This window comes from Xyrauchen texanus, chromosome 31, assembly GCF_025860055.1.
Source record: "Xyrauchen texanus isolate HMW12.3.18 chromosome 31, RBS_HiC_50CHRs, whole genome shotgun sequence".
In the NCBI taxonomy this organism is placed as follows: Eukaryota; Metazoa; Chordata; class Actinopteri; order Cypriniformes; family Catostomidae; genus Xyrauchen; species Xyrauchen texanus.
This window is the reverse complement of record NC_068306.1, coordinates 5,492,147-5,512,463: the sequence shown is the minus strand read 5'-3', so window position 1 is coordinate 5,512,463 and position 20,317 is coordinate 5,492,147. Positions and strand designations below refer to the sequence as shown.

Below are 20,317 nucleotides of genomic sequence, written 5' to 3'. Positions count from 1 at the left end.
AACCAGGCAGTGATGCAGCTGCTCAGGATGCTCTCAATAGTCCCTCTATAGAATGTAGTGAGGATGGGGGTTGGGAGATGTGCTTTCCTCAGCCTTCGAAGAAAGTAGAGACGCTGCTGGGCTTTCTTGGTGATAGAGCTGGTGTTGAGGGACCAGGTGAGGTTCTCCGCCAGGTGAACGCCAAGGAATTTGGTGCTCTTGACGATCTCCACAGAGGAGCCGTCGATGTTCAGTGGAGTGTGTTCACCTTGTGCTCTCCTAAAGTCAACAACCATCTCTTTTGTTTTGTCGACATTCAGGGACAGGTTGTTGGCTCTACACCAGTTCGTCAGCCGCTGCACCTTCTCTCTGTATGCTGACTCGTTGTTCTTGCTGATGAGACCCACCACAGTCGTGTCATCGGCGAACTTGATGATGTGATTCGAGCTGTGCATTGCTGCACAGACGTGAGTCAGCAGAGTGAACAGCAGTGGACTGAGCACACAGCCCTGGGGGGCCCCAGTGCTCAGTGTGGTGGTGGTGGAGATGCTGTTCCCGATCCGGACTGACTGAGGTCTCCCAGTCAGGAAGTCCAGGATCCAGTTGCAGAAGGAGGTGTCCAGGCCCAGCAGGTTCAGCTTTCCAATCAGGTGCTGGGGAATGATTGTGTTGAATGCTGAGCTGAAATCTATGAACAGCATTCGAACGTATGAGTCCTTATTGTCTAGGTGGGTGAGGGCCAGATGGAGGGTTGTGGTGATGGCATCGTCCGTTGAACGGTTTGAACGATAGGCAAACTGCAGTGGGTCTAGTGAGGGGGGCAGCTGGGTCTTAATCTGCCTCATGACGAGCCTCTCGAAGCACTTCATGATGATGGGTGTAAGTGCGACGGGACGGTAGTCGTTGAGGCAGGACACTGAAGACTTCTTTGGCATGGGGATGATGGTGGTGGCCTTGAAGCACGTTGGAACAACGGCGCTGCTCAGAGAGATGTTGAAGATGTCGGTAAGAACATCTGCTAGCTGGTCTGCACATCCTCAGAGCACTCTGCCAGGAATGTTGTCTGGTCCAGCAGCCTTCCGTGGGTTGACTCTACGTAGAGTTTTCCTCACATCTGCCGTGGTAAGACAGAGCACCTGGTCGTTGGGAGGAGGGGTGGACTTCCTCGCCATCACGTCGTTCTGCACTTCAAACCGAGCGTAGAAGTCGTTCAGCGCATCTGAACGACTGTGTATGTGGTACCAGAGGTCGATGATCGATTTTGTAATCGTGTCGTCGGATCTGAGGCCATATGTTTTCGACACTCGGGTGAAGAGAGGGGCAGAGCTGTCAACCGATCACCATCTGGTGGTGAGTTGGGTCAGGGGGTGGGGAAAGACTCTGGACAGACCTGGGAAGCCCAAGCGACTAGTGCGGGCGAACTGGGAACGTTTGGAGGAGGTCTCTGTCCACGAGATCTTCAACTCACACCTCCGGCGGAGCTTTTCAGGCATCCCTGCAGAGGTTGGGGACATTGAACCGGAGTGGGCCGCGGTGGAGAGCTGCGGCCTCAGGGTTTTAGGTGCCGCAAGGGGTGGTAACCCTCGAACACCGTGGTGGACACTGGTGGTCAGGGAAGCCGTCCGACTGAAGAACTGAAGGATTTGTTGTCACGGAGGTCTCCGGAGGCAGTTGCAAGGTACCGACAGGCCCGAAGGTCTGCGGCCTCGGCCGTGTGGGAGGTAAACATTTGGAGAAACCATGGAGAAGGACTTTCAGTCCGCACCAAATTCTGGAAAACCGTCCGCCACCTTAGGAGGGGGAAACGGGGAACCATCCAAGCTGTATACAGCAAAGATGGGACACTGTTGACCTCAACCAAGGAGGTTATTGGGCAGTGGAAGGAACACTTTGAAGAACTCCTAAATCCCAACACGCCCTCTATGCTAGAGGCAGAGCCGGAGGCTTATGGGGGATCAGATTCTATTTCCCTGGGGGAGGTCACTGAGGTAGTCAAACAACTCTGCAGTGGCAAAGCCCCGGGGATTGATGAGATCTGACCAGAAATGCTGAAAGCTTTGGATGTTGAGGCTCTTTAACATTGTGTGGAAGTCAGTGACAGTGCCTAAGGAGTGGCAGAACAGGGTGGTGGTTTCCCTCTTAAAAAAGGGGGATCAGAGAGTGTGTGCCAACTACAGGGGTATCGCACTTCTCAGCCTCCCTGGTAAAGTTTACTCCAAGTTGCTGGAGAGGAGGCTTTGGCCGATTGTCGAACCTCGAATTGAAGAGGAACAATGCGGGTTCCGTCCTGGCAATGGAACGATGGACCAGATCATTACTCTCGCAAGGATCCTGGAGGGGGCCTGGGAGTATGCCCATCCGGTCTACATGTGTTTTGTGGATCTGGAGAAGGCATATGACCGGGTCCCCTGGGAGAGACTGTGGGAGGTGCTGCGGGAGCACGGGGTGGGGGGGGGTCCCTTCTTAGGGTGATCCAATCTCTGTACGTCCAAAGCGAGAGCTGTGTATGGGTGCTCGGCACAAAGTCGAGTTTGTTCCATGTGGGGTTGGTCTCCGCCAAGGCTGCGCTTTGTCACCAATCCTGTTTGTGATATTCATGGACAGGATATTGAGGCGTAGTCAGGGTGGGGAAGGTGTGCGGATTGGTGGGCTGGGGATCTCATCGCTGCTTTTTGCAGATGATGTAGTCTTCATGTCATCATCGGTCCATGACCTTAAGCTCTTACTGGATGGCTTGGCAGTTGAGTGTGAAGCGGCTGGGATGAGGATTGTGAAGGAGTGCAAGTACCTCGGGGTCTTGTTCAAAAGTGAGGGGACAATGGAGCGGGAGGTTGGCCAGAGAATGGGGGCAGTGGGGAGGTACTGCACACGCTCTATCACACCGTTGTCACGAAAAGAGAGCTGAGCCGGAAGGTAAAGCTCTCGATTTACCGGTCAATTTTTGTTCCTATCCTTACCTATGGTCATGAAGGCTGGGTCATGACCGAAAGAACTAGGCCTGTATGGTAGAGTGGCCAGACGGAAGCCACTCCTCAGTAAAAAGCACATGACAGCCCGCCTGGAGTTTGCCAAAAGGCACCTGAAGGATTCTCAGACCATGAGAAACAAAATTCTCTGGTCTGATGAAAAAAGATTGAACTCTTTGGCCTGAATGGCAAGTATCATGTCTGGAGGAAACAGGCACCGTTCATCACCTGGCCAATACCATCCCTACAGTGAAGCATGGTGGTGGCAGCATCATGCTGTGGGGATGTTTTTCAGTGGCAGGAACTGGGAGACTAGTCAGGATCGAGGGAAAGATGAATGTACATTGCTGCAGAGACATTCTTGATGAAAACCTGCTCCAGAGCACTCTAGACCTCAGACTGGGGTGAAGGTTCATCTTCCAACAGGACAACGACCCTAAGCACACAGCCAAGATAACAAATGAGTGGCTACGGGACAACTCTGTGAATGTCCTTGAGTGGCCCAGCCAGAGCCCAGACTTGAACCCGATCGAACATCTCTGGAGAGATCTGTAAATGGCTGTGTACCGACACTCCCCATCCAACCTGATGGAGCTTGAGAGGTCCTGCAAAGAAGAAAGGGAGAAACTGCCCAAAAAACAGGTGTGCCAAGCTTGTAGCATCATACACAAAAAGACTTGAGACTGTAATTGGTGCCAAAGATGATTCAACAAAGTATTGAGCAAAGGGTGTGTTATGTACATGTGATTTTTTTTTATTTATTTTGTATAAATTTGCAAATATTTCAAACAAACTACTTTCACGTTGTCATTATGAGGTTTTGTTTGTAGGATTTTGAGGAAAATAATGAATTTAATGAAGGCTGTAACATAACAAAATGTGGAAAAAGTGAAGCACTGTGAATACTTTCCGGATGCACTGTATATGTAACAATGCAGTGAATGAATTCTTGAGGTGTTTTTAATATAAATATATCTGTACAGGCATCTGTTTTAGGAACACTTACAAAAACAGACTGTAAGCAATTAACACTTAATTTAACATTTGATCCTATAAAAGTGCATTTAACTGGAGTACAGATGAACAAACACACACAGCTTCAGTCATTTCACATTTCCTGTGTTATAAAAGACTTTATCATCATTGTGAAGATTGACAGATTCACTGCAGGAACACACAGATCCAAACGCATCAGAGATGTTGATGGAAAGAGTTCTACAGCAATACACACACACTCTCACACTCCTGAGTTCCTGAGTGTCCGTGAAGCGGAACAGATAAATTACAGCTCACACTGGACACACACACACCTCTAATCTACACATCATCAGTAATTACAGAGCAACAGACAGACCGAATGAATGACGGAGAGAGAACTTGAACGATTAGCAGTTCACACACATTTATAAACACACACAAACAGTGAGACGTTCAGTTACAGACCTCTGCGTGTGTCTGTCAGATTATTAATCTGGATGATTTTTGTTTGATTACAGTGCTGTGAAAAAGTATTTGCCGCCTCCGGATTTCTTCTGTGTTTGTGTATAGCTCATACTAAACAAAATCTGAGTAAACACAGTTTTTAAAGGATAATGTTATTTATTGAAACGTTACCCAACACCAACTGGGCCTGTGTGGAAGGGATACACAGCGATTTCACAGGCTCTGGGACTCCAAAGAAACACAGTGAGAGTCATTATCTCTAAATGAAGAACACCTGACACAGTAGTGAACCTTACCGGAAGTGGCTGACATCCAAAATTCCTCCATGAGCACAGCGACGACTCAAACAGGAAGTCACAGAAAAGCCAAGGACCACATCCGAGGAACTGCAGGCGTCTCCCATCGGTCACTGTTCATGACTCCACTATCAGAAAGACACTGGGCAATAATGCCAACCATGGAAGTGTGGCGAGGAGGTGGTGGTCGTGTGATGGTGTGGGGGTATTAAACTTGCAATATTTGAGGGAAACATGAATTCTCTAGCAGAAATCCCAAAGGAGAACGTCCGGTCATCAGTCCGTGAGTTGAAGCTCAAGCACAACTGGATTATTCAGCAAGAAAATGATCCAAAGCACAGGAGTAAATAGTCAAAGTCCTTAAACCCGATTGAGACGCTGTGGCAGGACGTTAAACGGGCAGTTCATGCTCGAACCCTCCAGTGTGTCTGAACTAAAGCCGTTCTGTGCAGAAGAGCGGGACAGAATTCCCCACAGTGTTGTGAACGACTGATCTCCATTTATCAGAAGTGTTCGGTTGCAGCTGTTGCTGATAGAGGCGGCACAAACAGATATTAAGTTTAAGGGGGCAGTTAGTTTTTCACATGGGTGATATAGGTGTTGGATTACTTATTACTTTCAATAAAAACATTTATATGAAAACTGTATTTTGTGTTTACTCAGATTGTTTTTTCTGCAAACACACATACACACACAACCACACATACACACACACAACACACATAAACACACAACACAACACAACACACACACACAACACAACACACACACACAACACACACTTCAGTTGTCCATCGTTATCCGATGATGACGTCCACTCATTTAACGGTGAGATCTTTGATGGCTGAACAGTCCTATCCTGGACCCACAAGCTGTATCACAGGTGGGGCATATATATGTGTTATTGATGGCAGCCCTGGCTGTGTGTCTCCTGGCTCTCTCCTGTTGTCTTTTGGTTGTCCTCTCCATCTCCAGCATATGTGCCCCATCCCTACAAAGCCGTCGCCAGATGTTCCGATCAACAGCAACATACTCCAGGTCCTCGGGTCTGATCTTACACTTTCTCAGAGCAACCTTCATTTGATCCTTATAGCGCTTCTTCGTCTCTCCAGCTGAGCGTTGACCATTATGTAGCTGGCCATATAGCACTCTGCGGGGTAGTTGGCATGGGGGCATCCTTATCACGTGGCCCAGCCACTGCAGCTGGCGCTGGGTGATCATGGCCTGAATACTTCTGCAGTTGATCATTGCTCACGCAATGTAATTCCTAGAATGCGCTGAAGGCATCTGATATGGAAACGCTCTAAGGACATAATCTGACGGCTATAGAGTACCCAATCTTCACATCTATAAAGGAGGGTGGTGACACAGACCGCTTGGTATACAATGACCTTTGTAGAGAGATGAAGGTTCTTGTTCTCAAAAACTCTGTGCCGAAGTCTACCAAAAGCAGACGAGGCCTGTTTAATCCGGCTCTGGATATCGCTGTAGATCCCACTATCCTCTGAGAGAATACTCCCCAGATATTTGAATGATGACACTACTGACAGTTTTTCACCACCAACACTGAAGGGGGGTAGAGTGGATGGGACACTGGTACTCCATTGGCAAACCACTTCTGTCTTGTTGGTGTTGACAGTCAGCTCCATCCTGCTGTACGCTCTCACCGCCACAGCAAGGACAGACTGGAGATCCTCTGGAATATGGGCCACAAAAGCACATTCGTCTGCATACTGCAGCTCCAGGACTCGCTCTCTACTGAGTTTAGTGGAGCGTGGAGCCTCCTGATGTTAAAGAGATTGCTATCTAGTCTAAATCCTCTGCCGCACCACTGCTGCTCTCAATCTCATTGTGGAGAGTCTTGGTAACACACCAAGAGGATAATTCTAAAGAGCATTGGTGCTAGCACACACCCCTGTGCGTACAAGGAAGGGCTCTGACTTTTGTCCACTGAAGGTCACCCGAGCATTCATCCCATCGTGGAACTGGCGGAGGATGTTTACAAATTTATTGGGACAGCCAAACCTGAGGAGGACATCCCATAAGAGCTCTCTTTGCACAGTGTCAAAAGCTTTGGAGAGGTCGGCAAAGGCCATAAACAGGTCCTGATGTTGCTCCCGGCACTTTTCCTGAAGCTGCCGGACTGTGAAGATCATGTCGACCATACTCCCGTTCCTCCGAAATCCACACTGCGATTTAGGCACCATTGACTTGGTGATGTTACTGATGAGTCTCTGATGCAACTAGCCAAGACCTTACCATCAACAGAAAGAAGTTATATGCCCCTACTATTGCCGTAAATGGCACGGTCACCCTTGTTCTTATAAATGATAACAATGTTTGCATCTCTCCATTGTTGTGGGATGATCTCATCAGTCCAGGCCTTCATAATATACTGGTAGAGGGTGTGCCTACACATGTACCCTCCTTCCGTAGCTCAGCAGGGATATTATCTTCGCCAGGGGGCTTGTTGTTCTTAAGGGAACGGACAGCTGACAGAACCTCCTGGAAGGTTGGTGTTAGACTGAGGTCATGGATGGGAGGATGTATAGGCAATTCATCAGTACAATTCGAGTCTGCATCAGAGACCTGATTAAGCAGGGTGTCAAAGTTTTCAGCCCACCTCAATTATATAAAGTGGACTGACACTGAAACAATGAATGAAACAGATGAGAGAGAGAGCAGCCACAAATAATCCATGTATAATCAGACTGATAGTGCAATCAGAGTGAAAACTCCAATATGTTGATAAATTATTAATAATAATCTGTATGTTAAACTCTTCCTCTGACAGTTAACACTATAATCATCTCTTGCTGCTTTTAATATCATACTGATGAAATACTCCCGTTCCACCGTCCATTAAACATCTGTACTTCAGATACTCACATGCTCTTCTGTCAGAGCAGGAACAGTCACAGAGTTTCACACGCTGATGCTCGTTCTTTATTTGCTGAGGAACGTGAGTCACATAAGAAAACTTTTCTGCCATATTTTCACAATTTCACACTTTAGAGTAATTCTCTTCTCTTCACATGTGCAGACTTCTTGTGAACATGTAAACTAATATTTGTATCAGATTGCAAAGTTTAGGGGACACAAACAATAATAATAATAATCTGCAATCAGATTAAATGTATTCAGATTGATGAATATTAGTACATGTTAACAAAACCAGTGTGAACAAACACAACTGAGATCTTTTTCAGTTCCACTTCTACAGACCTGAGATTCATTATTTTATAGAAGATTTCAGAAAACACCCATAGAGAGACTTCAGGGTCAGAGGTCACTTCACATGTTAATCCCCCTATATATATCTCTGCTGAGACCAATCTGATTACCAGAATCACTGGAGACCTCTCTCATTCTCACACACACACACTCAAACACACACTCACTCACACACCCTCAAACACACTCACACACACACTCTCACACTCATACACACCACACACTCACTCAAACACACACACACACACTCACACACACACACACACTCACTCACACACCCTCAAACACACACACACACACACGCACTCACACACTCTCTCACACACACACTCACACACACACTCTGACACACACTCACTCACACACCCTCAAACACACACACACACACTCACACCCACACTCTGACACACACTCTCACACTCATACACACCACACACTCACTCACACACACATACACTCACTCACACACACTCACTCACACACACACACACTCTCACACACACACATACACTCACACACACACACACGCACACACACACACACACATACACACCACACACATACACACCACACACACATACACACACACACACACACACGCGCACACACACACACACACACACTTAAACTGCATTTGAAAGTCAAATCTGCTCCAGTTTGTGTTGATGAGAGAAGATCAGCTGTGAGTCTGAGAGGGTTTAAATCTCTGAAGGTGTTTCGGGTGTTTGAGAGTTTTTGAGGGTGTTTGAGGTTTTTTAGGGTGTTTCAGGTGTTTGAGGGTATTGGAGGGTGTTTGAGGTGTTTGAGAGGGTGTTTCGGGTGTTTGAGAGGCTGTTTGAGGGTATTTGAGGTGTTTCGGGTGTTTGAGGGAGTGTTTCGGGTGTTTGAGGTGTTTGAAAGGGTATTTGTGGTGTTTCGGGTGTTAGAGGAGTTTGAGAGGGTGTTTGAGGTGTTTCAAGTATTTGAGGGTGTTTGAGGTGTTTTGGGTATTTGAGGGTGTTTTGGGTGTTTGAGAGGCTGTTTGAGAGAGTGTTTTGGGTGTTTGAGGTGTTTGAAAGTGTGTTTCAGGTGTTTCAGGTATTTGAGGGTGTTTGAGAGGGTGTTTCGGGTGTTTGAGGGTATCTGAGGTGTTTCAGGTGTTTGAGGGTGTTTGAGGTGTTTCGGGTATTTGAGGGTGTTTCGGGTGTTTGAGAGGCTGTTTGAGGTGTTTGAGGGTATTTGAGGTGTTTGAGAGGCTGTTTGAGGTGTTTGAGGGTATTTGAGGTGTTTTGGGTGTTTGAGAGGCTGTTTGAGAGAGTGTTTCGGGTGTTTCAGGTATTTGAGGGTGTTTCGGGTGTTTGAAAGGGTGTTTCGGGTATTTGAGGGTGTTTCGGGTGTTTGAGAGGCTTTTTGAGGTGTTTCGTGTGTTTGAGAGGCTGTTTGAGGTATTTGAGGTGTTTCGGGTGTTTGAGAGGCTGTTTGAGGTGTTTCAGGTGTTTGAGAGAGTGTTTCGGGTGTTTGAGGGTATTTGAAGTGTTTCGGGTGTTTGAGAGGCTGTTTCAGGTGTTTGAGGTATTTGAGGGTGTTTGAGGTGTTTGAGAGGCTGTTTCGGGTGTTTGAGAGAGTGTTTCAGGTGTTTGAGGGTATTTGAGGTGTTTCAGGTGTTTGAGAGGCTGTTTCAGGTGTTTGAGAGAGTGTTTCGGGTGTTTGAGGGTATTTGAGGTGTTTCGGGTGTTTGAGAGGCTGTTTCAGGTGTTTGAGAGAGTGTTTCGGGTGTTTCAGGTATTTGAGGGTGTTTGAGGTGTTTTGGGTATTTGAGAGGCTGTTTGAGGTGTTTCGGGTGTTTGAGAGAGTGTTTCGGGTGTTTGAGGGTATTCAAGGTGTTTCAGAGGGTGTTTGAGGTGTTTCGGGTGTTTGAGAGAGTGTTTCGGGTGTTTGAGGGTATTCAAGGTGTTTCAGAGGCTGTTTGAGGTGTTTCGGGTGTTTGAGAGAGTGTTTCGGGTGTTTGAGGGTATTCAAGGTGTTTCAGAGGGTGTTTGAGGTGTTTCGGGTGTTTCAGGTATTTGAGGGTGTTTGAGGTGTTTCGGGTATTTGAGGGTGTTTCGGGTGTTTGAGGGTCAGTTGAGAAGAGAGATCTGGAGTTACTGAGAACTTTAAGCTTCTTCTGCTGTTCTTTTGTGTTTCAGATGTGTGTTCATCCCACCAGATTAACTAGCACAGCTGGTTAACTTCACCAGCGCATGAGATCATCAGATGACTTTTCCTTCTGACTTTTCCTTCCAATTATTCCTCGGACATTCGTCCATTTTATGGTCTTTTATAGACGGGACGGAGGTCTCTTCCTGTCACACTGAAATGTTGAAAACCTCAAAGAGTTTAGAGCGAGATCTGATTGAATGTTTGTAGAAGAAATGTTTCTCTGGTGAACTGGTCACAGTACTGGTGACCCTCATCCGTTTCACTGCTGGACTGTCCAGATTATTTGGACAGTGTCAGATATTGTTGATCTTTCAGGAGGACAAATGAAAGTGTCCACATTCATAATGACAGCAGGGATTCATTTCACTCTGGAGAAATCATCATCATTATCCTCAATACACAGCTATGTACCGGGTCTGAAATATTACCACGAGTTTACTGCAAATATACTAACCCACATTTACAACATCAATAATCCAGTGTGTGTGTGTGGTCGTCCAGAAGTGCACGTGTGTCCCGAGATAAACTGTCTCTGTCACTGTGATCCTCGGCTCAAGACAAACTAAATGTAGATTTTTAAATGAAGTTTAGTGTTTGTTGACATTACATCATCATGGTAATGAAGTTATTAATAATCTTCACACAGATGTGGTCAGTGCGTGTAATGTGTACAGATTAAACCCCATTGACTTCCATTGGAAGTGTCTCACTGGAACACATTTAAAGAAAAGGAGGAACGAGTCAAATTCATTTGTGTAGTAACCAACATTATAACACAAATTACTTCAATTGAGCAGAACATCTTTAAATAAGACAACGTTAGTCTCCAATATGTCCTCATTTACAGTGACGTGTGTGTTATTGGATGATTCTGGTGCTGCTGAAGGAAGTGAGCACCTTAAAACATGGAACCAATCCACTGAGACACACACACACACTTACACACACACTGCACACGCTCTCACACATGTACACTGCACACACACACACACTGCACATGCTCTCACACATGTACACTGCACACACACACACTTACACACACACTGCACACGCTCTCACACATGTAAACTGCACACACACACACACACACTGCACATGCTCTCAAACATGTACACTGCACACACACACACACACACACACACAGCACATGCTCTCACACATGTACACTGCACACACACACACTGCACATGCTCTCACACATGTACACGCTCTCACACACTGCACATGCTCTCACACATGTACACTGCACACACACACACTGCACACGCTCTCACACATGTACACTGCACACACACACACTGCACATGCTCTCACACATGTACACTGCACACACACACACTGCACACGCTCTCACACATGTACACTGCACACACACACTGCACATGCTCTCACACATGTACACTGCACACACACACACACACACACACACACATACACACTGCACACGCTCTCACACATGTACACTGCACACACACACACACTGCACACGCTCTCACACATGTACACTGCACACACACACACTGCACATGCTCTCACACATGTACACTGCACACACACACACTGCACACGCTCTCACACATGTACACTGCACACACACACACACACACTGCACATGCTCTCACACATGTACACTGCACACACACACACACACACTGCACACGCTCTCACACATGTACACTGCACACACACACACACACTGCACACGCTCTCACACATGTACACTGCACACACACACACTGCACACGCTCTCACACATGTACACTGCACACACACACACACACACACTGCACACGCTCTCACACATGTACACTGCACACACACACACACACACTGCACACGCTCTCACACATGTACACTGCACACACACACACACACACACTGCACACGCTCTCACACATGTACACTGCACACACACACACACACACTGCACACGCTCTCACACATGTACACTGCACACACACACTGCACACGCTCTCACACATGTACACTGCACACACACACGCACACACACTGCACACACTCTCACACATGTACACTGCACACACACACACACACTGCACACGCTCTCACACATGTACACTGCACACACACACACGCACTGCACACGCTCTCACACATGTACACTGCACACACACACACTGCACACGCTGTCACACATGTACACTGCACACACACACACACACACTGCACACGCTCTCACACATGTACACTGCACACACACACACACACACTCTCACACATGTACACTGCACACACACACACACACACTGCACACGCTCTCACACATGTACACTGCACACACACACACACACACACACTGCACACGCTCTCACACATGTACACTGCACACACACACACACACACTGCACACGCTCTCACACATGTACACTGCACACACACACACACACTGCACACGCTCTCACACATGTACACTGCACACACACACACTGCACACGCTCTCACACATGTACACTGCACACACACACACACACACTGCACACGCTCTCACACATGTACACTGCACACACACACACACACACACACTGCACACGCTCTCACACATGTACACTGCACACACACACACACACACACACACACACTGCACACGCTCTCACACATGTACACTGCACACACACACACACACACACACTGCACACGCTCTCACACATGTACACTGCACACACACACACACACACACACACACACACACACACTGCACACGCTCTCACACATGTACACTGCACACACACACACACACACACTGCACACGCTCTCACACATGTACACTGCACACACACACACAAGGACAGACTGTCTGAACACATTCATGATTACACACGGAGTTAATCATCACACTAACTCCAGTGGTTCATGGTAATGTGATGGTGGTCAGTTTGTTTGAACTTTTCCAGTTTCAATAAAACAGTTTGAGAGAATCAAGAAAACCACAATAACAAACAGCAGATCATTTATTTACTGGAGAACCTTTATAAAAGTTATAAAACTTTAAATAACACAAATACACTGATCTGACAAAACACATTATTTCACCATCGTAGTGTAATACATCATCAAATAACTCATTTGTTTGAATAATAATCACCTTCTTCTGCTGTGATGAGTCCAGTCAAGATCCAGAAGAGAGAAATAATCCAGCAAACATGATCCATCTCAAACTCTGGGATTAAATCCGATCATCCAACGGGACTGAAACTCAATCCTGTGAGTGCGCGTCCCCGTGAGTGCGCGCCTCCACAATCCTGCAAAACACACAATTGTCTAAATCCAGCGGTGTGAACTTCATTCGTTTAAATCCGTTTATACTCCACCAATCGTTCAGATTAACAGTAAAGTTCATAAAACTACATCGAGACAAACTACTAAAGCAACTGACGCAGAGTTTCACTCGACGAGAACTTTTCTTCAGGACTGGAGCGCGAGACACAAACCCCGCCCATAACCACCCAAACTCCGCCCGTAGCCACCTAAACCCCGCCCATAACCACCTAAACTCCGCCTGTACCCACATACCCATAGGCCTACTCACATAAACTCCGCCCAAACTCCGCCCGTATTTTCTAAACTCCGCCTATACCCGTCTAAACTCCGCCCGTACACACCTAAACCCCGCCCACATCAGTAATAAGCCTCACCATTGGTCCGTTCACCTGTCTGTCCAGCAGAAACATGAGTGCGCTTCTGCGGAGATAAACTGATATAGACGCACAGAATGAGCAAATACATCTGGATAATAAATACTTAAAACAAATGCAGACACTAAAAGAACACTAACATTAATACATATCAGTTTATTAATCGGAGGAAAGTAAACTTATAGAAATCTCCTCGACCTGCATTAAAGGAATAGTTCATCATTTCATCACCCTCATGCATCCCAGATGTGTGACTTTCTTTCTTCTGCAGAACACAAATGAAGATTTTCAGAAGAATATTTCAGCTCTGTAGGTCCATACAATACAAGTGAATGGTGACCAGAACTTTAAAGCTCCAAAAAGCACATAAAGGCAGCATAAAAGTAATCAATTGTCGCCAAAGTTAGAAATGAAAGGAGAAATCATTTCCTCACCCTCATGTTGCTGTAATTAGTAGAACTTAATTTCCTCTGTGGCAGGTGCGGTCATCTGTACGGGCAGGGTGGCAGAGCTTCACCTAAATAAACATTGATCCATAATCTACAGGACAATAATATCATTTGTATCCCATAAGTGTGTTCAGAATGGTGACGTTTATAAACAAGCATTGAATCGTGATGTATGTAAAACTTCATATTTCCCATATTTACTGTTTCAGCCTTTGATAGAGGTGTATGTGATTTAAACATTATTATTAAAGTATCAGAATAAAATTATCCATTCTTAAATACTCTGACATTACACTGAAATCTTTCGGATCTATTCTGAACACAATATTGAGTTACCGCTTCTCTTCCTCATCAGCACCATCACTTCTCTCTCAGTAACAATTCATCAATAACAGAACATCATTTATTTGGCTAGTTGCTAACACAAGACTGACTAGCTAGTGCTAATATCCAGAAAATACCGTTTGACTCTCTGGGATCTTTGGAGCTTTAAAGTTCTGGTCACCATTCACTTGCATTTTAAGGAGCTTCTGAGCTGAGATATTTTAATATTTGTGTTCTGCTGAAGAAAGAAACACATCTGAGATATCACGCGACTCGACCATCACATCGTCACCTTATCTTACTCCATATTTCCTTGCAGGAAACTCTCTCACCCAATGCTAGATGCAGCACGTTCTCTCTGACATCTGATAGCGGGCATGAATGTTGGGGGCATACCTGAACTAGTTGATACAGGAAATCTGAAGCCTAACAAACAGGTTGACTGGCACAACAATCTTTTATGTATTTCGAAAATACACAAACACCAAACTTTATTCAAACACTTTAAAACACAAAGTACAAAACAGTATTTTGCATTTCAAATATATGATGTATGTGAAATACTGCCCATCTCTGCCCATCCCTGCCATCCCTGCCCACTATGTGCAGTTATGCCATAGAGTCGTAGTGGCTAAAGCACAGGGCTATTAATCAGAAGGTCATTGGTTCGAACCCCACAGTCACCACCATTGTGTCCTTGAGTAAGACACTTAACTCCAGGTTGCTCCGGGGGGGATTGTCCCTGTAATAAGTGCTCTGTATAATACATTGGTAATCAGAAGGTTGCTGGTTTGATCCCCACAGTCACCACCATTGTGTCCTTGAGTAAGACACTTAACTCCAGGTTGCTCCGGGGGGATTGTCCCTGTAATAAGTGCTCTGTATAATACATTGGTACTCAGAAGGTTGCTGGTTTGATTCCCACAGTCACCACCATTGTGTCCTTGAGTAAGACACTTAACTCCAGGTTGCTCCGGGGGGATTGTCCCTGTAATAAGTGCTCTGTATAATACATTGGTAATCAGAAGGTTGCTGGTTTGATCCCCACAGTCACCACCATTGTGTCCTTGAGTAAGACACTTAACTCCAGGTTGCTCCGGGGATTGTCCCTGTAATAAGTGCTCTGTATAATACATTGGTAATCAGAAGGTTGCTGGTTTGATCCCCACAGTCACCACCATTGTGTCCTTGAGTAAGACACTTAACTCCAGGTTGCTCCGGGGGGATTGTCCCTGTAATAAGTGCTCTGTATAATACATTGGTGCTCAGAAGGTTGCTGGTTTGATCCCCACAGTCACCACCATTGTGTCCTTGAGTAAGACACTTAACTCCAGGTTGCTCCGGGGGGATTGTCCCTGTAATAAGTGCACTGTAAGTCACTTTGGATAAAAGCGTCTGCCAAATGCATAAATGTAAATGTAAATGAGTCAACGCCACCTTCATTATATGGAAACAAGTGAATGGTGACTGAGACTGTCAGTTCCTAACATTCTGCCTGACATCTACTTTTGTGTTCCAGTCATAGAGGTTTACAACAGCATGAGGGTGAGCAAATAATGACAGAATTTGTATTTCCTTTAAGTTATTCCTATGAATGTACATAGTGATGCAAATAAAGTGTTTGTTAATGATAATATCATGATTTTCAGTTTTTGACAAGAGTAAATTATTTGTATTATTGTTTTATTATTTGTATTATTAGTCAGTGTGGAGCGGAGGGGGGCGGGGCCGGGTCGGAATATCGCGCGCCCGGTCCCCAATCGGCCTGATGAGGCGCGCGAGGGATAAAGGCGGCCGGTGACGATGTTCGAGAGAGAGAGAGAATTACGGGCATGTCCGTCATATGTGTGTGTTTTGCGTTTAATTAAATTATCATTTATATTGACAAGCCGGGGGGTTGTTTCATAAAAGAAGCTTAGAAAAGCGGGGATTAAGCTCCAAAACCCGACTTGAATTAACCTAACAAATCAGTTGGGGCTTAAGGCGGTTTCATAAAAGGTCATTCAAGTTCACGCAGTCTCACTAATTTGAACCAGGTTTATCTAGTCTAGATAATTGCGCGTGCACGCTATTCTTAAGAAGCCCTGATGGTGGAGCATAGATTCATCAATTTAACATGGCAACTAAAGGGAAAGAGAGAGCAGCAATTACTTCTCGAATCTTACGAAGAATTTAAACACATCATTACAAAAAAAGGAAATACCGCAGCAATGAATAAAACCAGAGAAAAAGGCTGGCAGGAAATTGCTGATCGTCTCAATGCGTAAGTAGCAATTAATGTAGACATTACTATATTTTATTAAAGTTAAATTAAATGTTTGTCACAATACATTGAAGTGTGTGTGTAACTTTTACAGCAGCAAATTAAGTGAAGAAAAAAGAACATGGCAGCAGGTGAAAATAAAATATAAAAATATTGTTCAGAATGGTAAGTATTAATTATAAAGTATAAATCTATGTAAGTACTTAAGCATAACCAGCTTGATGTTACAACTGTCCAGTCTCATGATGTTTAATAATTGCAGCTGCCAAAAAGAAGAGTGAGGTTGCTGGCACTGGGGGAGGGCACCAACAGCCAACTTTACTCCTGCAGAGGAGCTGGCATTAGACCTGAATAAAGGGAGGCCTGTCATTGAGGGAATAGAGGGGGGAACAGCATCTGGATCCATTCCATCCAGTATAAGAGATCACTACTTAAAAGGTATTTTGTTTATTTTATTTATTTTTATTCTTGCATTCCTAACTAAATCTTTTTGTTTTATAGTGATGTCAAATTCGGTGTGCTTTCTGGATCCACCAGACATCATGCTGAACCCTGTGAGTATGACAGTATGAGTTTAAAGCACTGATTTGTCAAGTGGTGATTTATTAAACCAAGTTTAATTAATGATTTTAGGTTGAAGGCCCATCAGTTGAGGAGGATGAGGAGACTGTGTCAGTATGTTCAAGGAGGCCTGAGGTAGGCACAGATTTGCACATTATATATTTAAAAGCCTACCTGTGAGGTGCTAAATTGTGTGTATTTCCATTATTGGCAACAGGATGCTGACACCCTTCTAGAGCCCTCTCAGTCTGGGACCACATGTGACCAAGTGAGTATTAAAAAATTACAAAAAAGTGCCAAGAGCACTAGATCAAATTGAAAACTTAAATTTCTGTTCCTACAAAACCCAGAACATAAAGGGAGTCTACAAAAGGTATCTCCTGAAACAAATGGAGGCCATAGATACTGACATCCAATATAAAAAACTGAAGATGAGAAAGTTGGAGCTGGAAATCCAACAGCTTGAGAAAAATGCAAGTAGAACTGCCATATTTAAAACAATGACACATGACCTTTTTGTTTTTTGACCACATTTAATTGTATGTTTTCACCCCCAACAGCCAGCTTCAACCTAAAGAAAATAAAATATGACTTGTGTGTCTGGTAAATTAAGGGGAAAGTGAAAACTTTTAACATGGTTTGGACAGTATTAACCAAAATAATTATTGGCATAACGGTCTCTTATAACCCTGCCTATTTCATTGTCATCAGAAATGCCTTCAATGTCCCAGTCTTGCACTACAACAATCCTTGGTTGCCTCTCTCTCCTCAGACAGGAAACGTTATGGAGCACTACACATGCAACTACAATGTCACATGCCCTAGGTGGAGTCACTCTGAGGTGCTTCAGGCACTGAAACCTTGACTTTATCAGCACAAATGCCATCTCTATACGAGCTCTTGTGCGTGCATGGGCAATGTTGTAGTGGTGCTGTGCCTCTGTCTGGGGCTCCTGATAGGGAGTCAAGAGGTAAGGCAGGCATGGGTATCCCTTGTCTCCCAGCAAAACTCCTGAGAATCAACCTGAATCAAAAAAATAAAAAATAAATTAAGCATTAAATTTGGTGAAGGTATTTTAAAGCTGTAGTTTTTGCTATATGTTAAGTGACTAACATACCTTGTGCCAGTTGGTGGGAAAGAGAAGAGGCCTGAAATATTGTGGAATCATGCACTGAGCCAGGCCATTTTGCCTCTACATTTGTGATGATGCAATCTGCATCACAAATCATCTAAATAATTAAAACTGTAGGTCACTACGTTGGACTTACATAGACATATATAAATAGAATTGTTAATGCATTTGCATTGAATAGAACACTGGTGCCCAGCTTATTGTAAAGAACAATCGCTTCTAGCCTACAATATAATCTCAGTGGGACTGTACCTGTACATTGATGCTGTGTAATGATTTCCTATTAACGAAGTCTGCTTCATGCGGACCAGACGGGCACTTTATGCGCACGTGGGTGCAGTCCAGAGCTCGGATAACATTTGGGAAAGCTACAAAAGTTAAGTGTTTGTCTGTCAGTTGCCTGTCTTACATTAACAGACAATAAATATTTCCATTTTCTATATAGTTCTTATTTGAACTTACCAGCGATTCCATAAAAGGCATGTTTAATGGTACGAATAGCTCTGTGGCCAGGGAAGGTGATGAACACATTGAGTAGTCTTTTTAAAGAAAGGTACACAATTTGTACAGAGCGGCAAACTGATGCTTTGCTGATATTCTCTGCATCTCCAACTGTGTACAAAAATGTTCCACTGGCAAAAAAGCGAAGTGCAATGCACACCGTCTGTGGGACTGTGAGCGCTTTGTTGCGGCGTGTATTATTTGCAATGTGTGGGCTTAGTAATCTACAAATATATGCAATCCCTTCCCTCGAGAATCTATACCGCTCATGCAGGTAGCTGTCATTAAAAGCCAACGGGTCTGACCTGTCCCTGAAAGTTCTCTCTCTTTGAAATGCCCTCCGCAAGACTATAGCTCCCTCATCCACCACCTCATCTATGAAAGGACACGCCATGACTATGCGTCCTCCTACACATATGGGTGGAGCTCCCTATTTATAGACATTTAATTGATTCATTACAAAAATCACACCAACTAAACAAATAGGCCTACCTTTACTTTACATTTGTTTCACTTTTTGTATGTTCGAATGTATTACATTTATTTTTAAAGTGCATTTGTTTTTATTGTTGGACTGATAGTGGTTACCGTAATTTCCGGACTATAAGCCGCAACTTTTTTCCCACGCTTTGAACCTCGCTTAAACAATGACGTGGCTAATATATGGATTTTTCCCACTTTCAAATTTTATTTAAAAAAAAAAAAAACATTGTGACGTGCTCAGTTTTTTGGCGGCGTGAAGCTTTCATTAGACCAATGAAATTGCTGAACGGGTTAAGGTCAAAACAACTTTTTTTTGTTTACTGTTTAGATTAAATCGAGCGCGCTCAAACTTCCCATCATTCTGATTATGGTAGTCATATTGTCACCCTCAAGACACGGAGAAACGCATATGATGCAGCTGTCAAGTTGAAGGCGATTGATCTGGCTGTGGAAAAGGAAATGGAGCTGCTGCACGGGAGACGTTGGAAACGGCAGCGTGAGGAATTGACTCAGTGCAAAAAGACAACTAAAGCTGAGGCTATTCAACTCCGACACCGAAGGAGATGACTTCAGTGGTTTCAGTGCGCAAGAGGAGGAAGATGGTGACCAATGACTTTCTTGCTAGGCTACTGTTTACTGCTAATTTTTTATTACAAGCCGTGTGTGGCAGCGGGGGCGTGGTCAAGCGCCCGTCCGGGAGAGAAAAGCGGTAAGGGCGCTTACACCTGAGCTAATGTCTAACACCTGTGTCTAATTTCAGTAAGCGTGGGGAGAGCGGCATAAAAAGGCAGCAGAGTGAGTGAGTGAGTGAGTGAGTGAGTCTGTCTGTCTGTCTGTCTGTCACGTCAGTCTAGT

General features: G+C 44.9%; 1 protein-coding gene and 1 long non-coding RNA gene across 3 annotated transcripts in view; one reads left to right on the top strand and one right to left on the bottom strand.

Moving 5' to 3' along the window:
• The window catches only part of LOC127625544 (ephrin type-B receptor 4b), a 33,011-nt gene extending 19,492 nt beyond the window's left edge, over window positions 1-13,519 (bottom strand). For both annotated transcript variants that reach the window (XM_052100862.1, XM_052100863.1), the window contains exon 1: window positions 13,200-13,519. In XM_052100862.1, coding sequence (XP_051956822.1) covers window positions 13,200-13,266 — 67 coding nt within the window. In that variant the 5' untranslated portion in view covers window positions 13,267-13,519. The remainder of the gene's footprint in view (window positions 1-13,199) is intronic.
• Window positions 13,520-17,181: 3,662 nt separating this feature from the next.
• Window positions 17,182-17,616, top strand: LOC127625565 (uncharacterized). Its single transcript, XR_007968302.1, has 3 exons — window positions 17,182-17,339; window positions 17,419-17,481; window positions 17,564-17,616. It is a non-coding gene; the product is annotated as an uncharacterized LOC127625565 (long non-coding RNA).
• The last annotated feature ends 2,701 nt before the right edge of the window (window positions 17,617-20,317 follow it).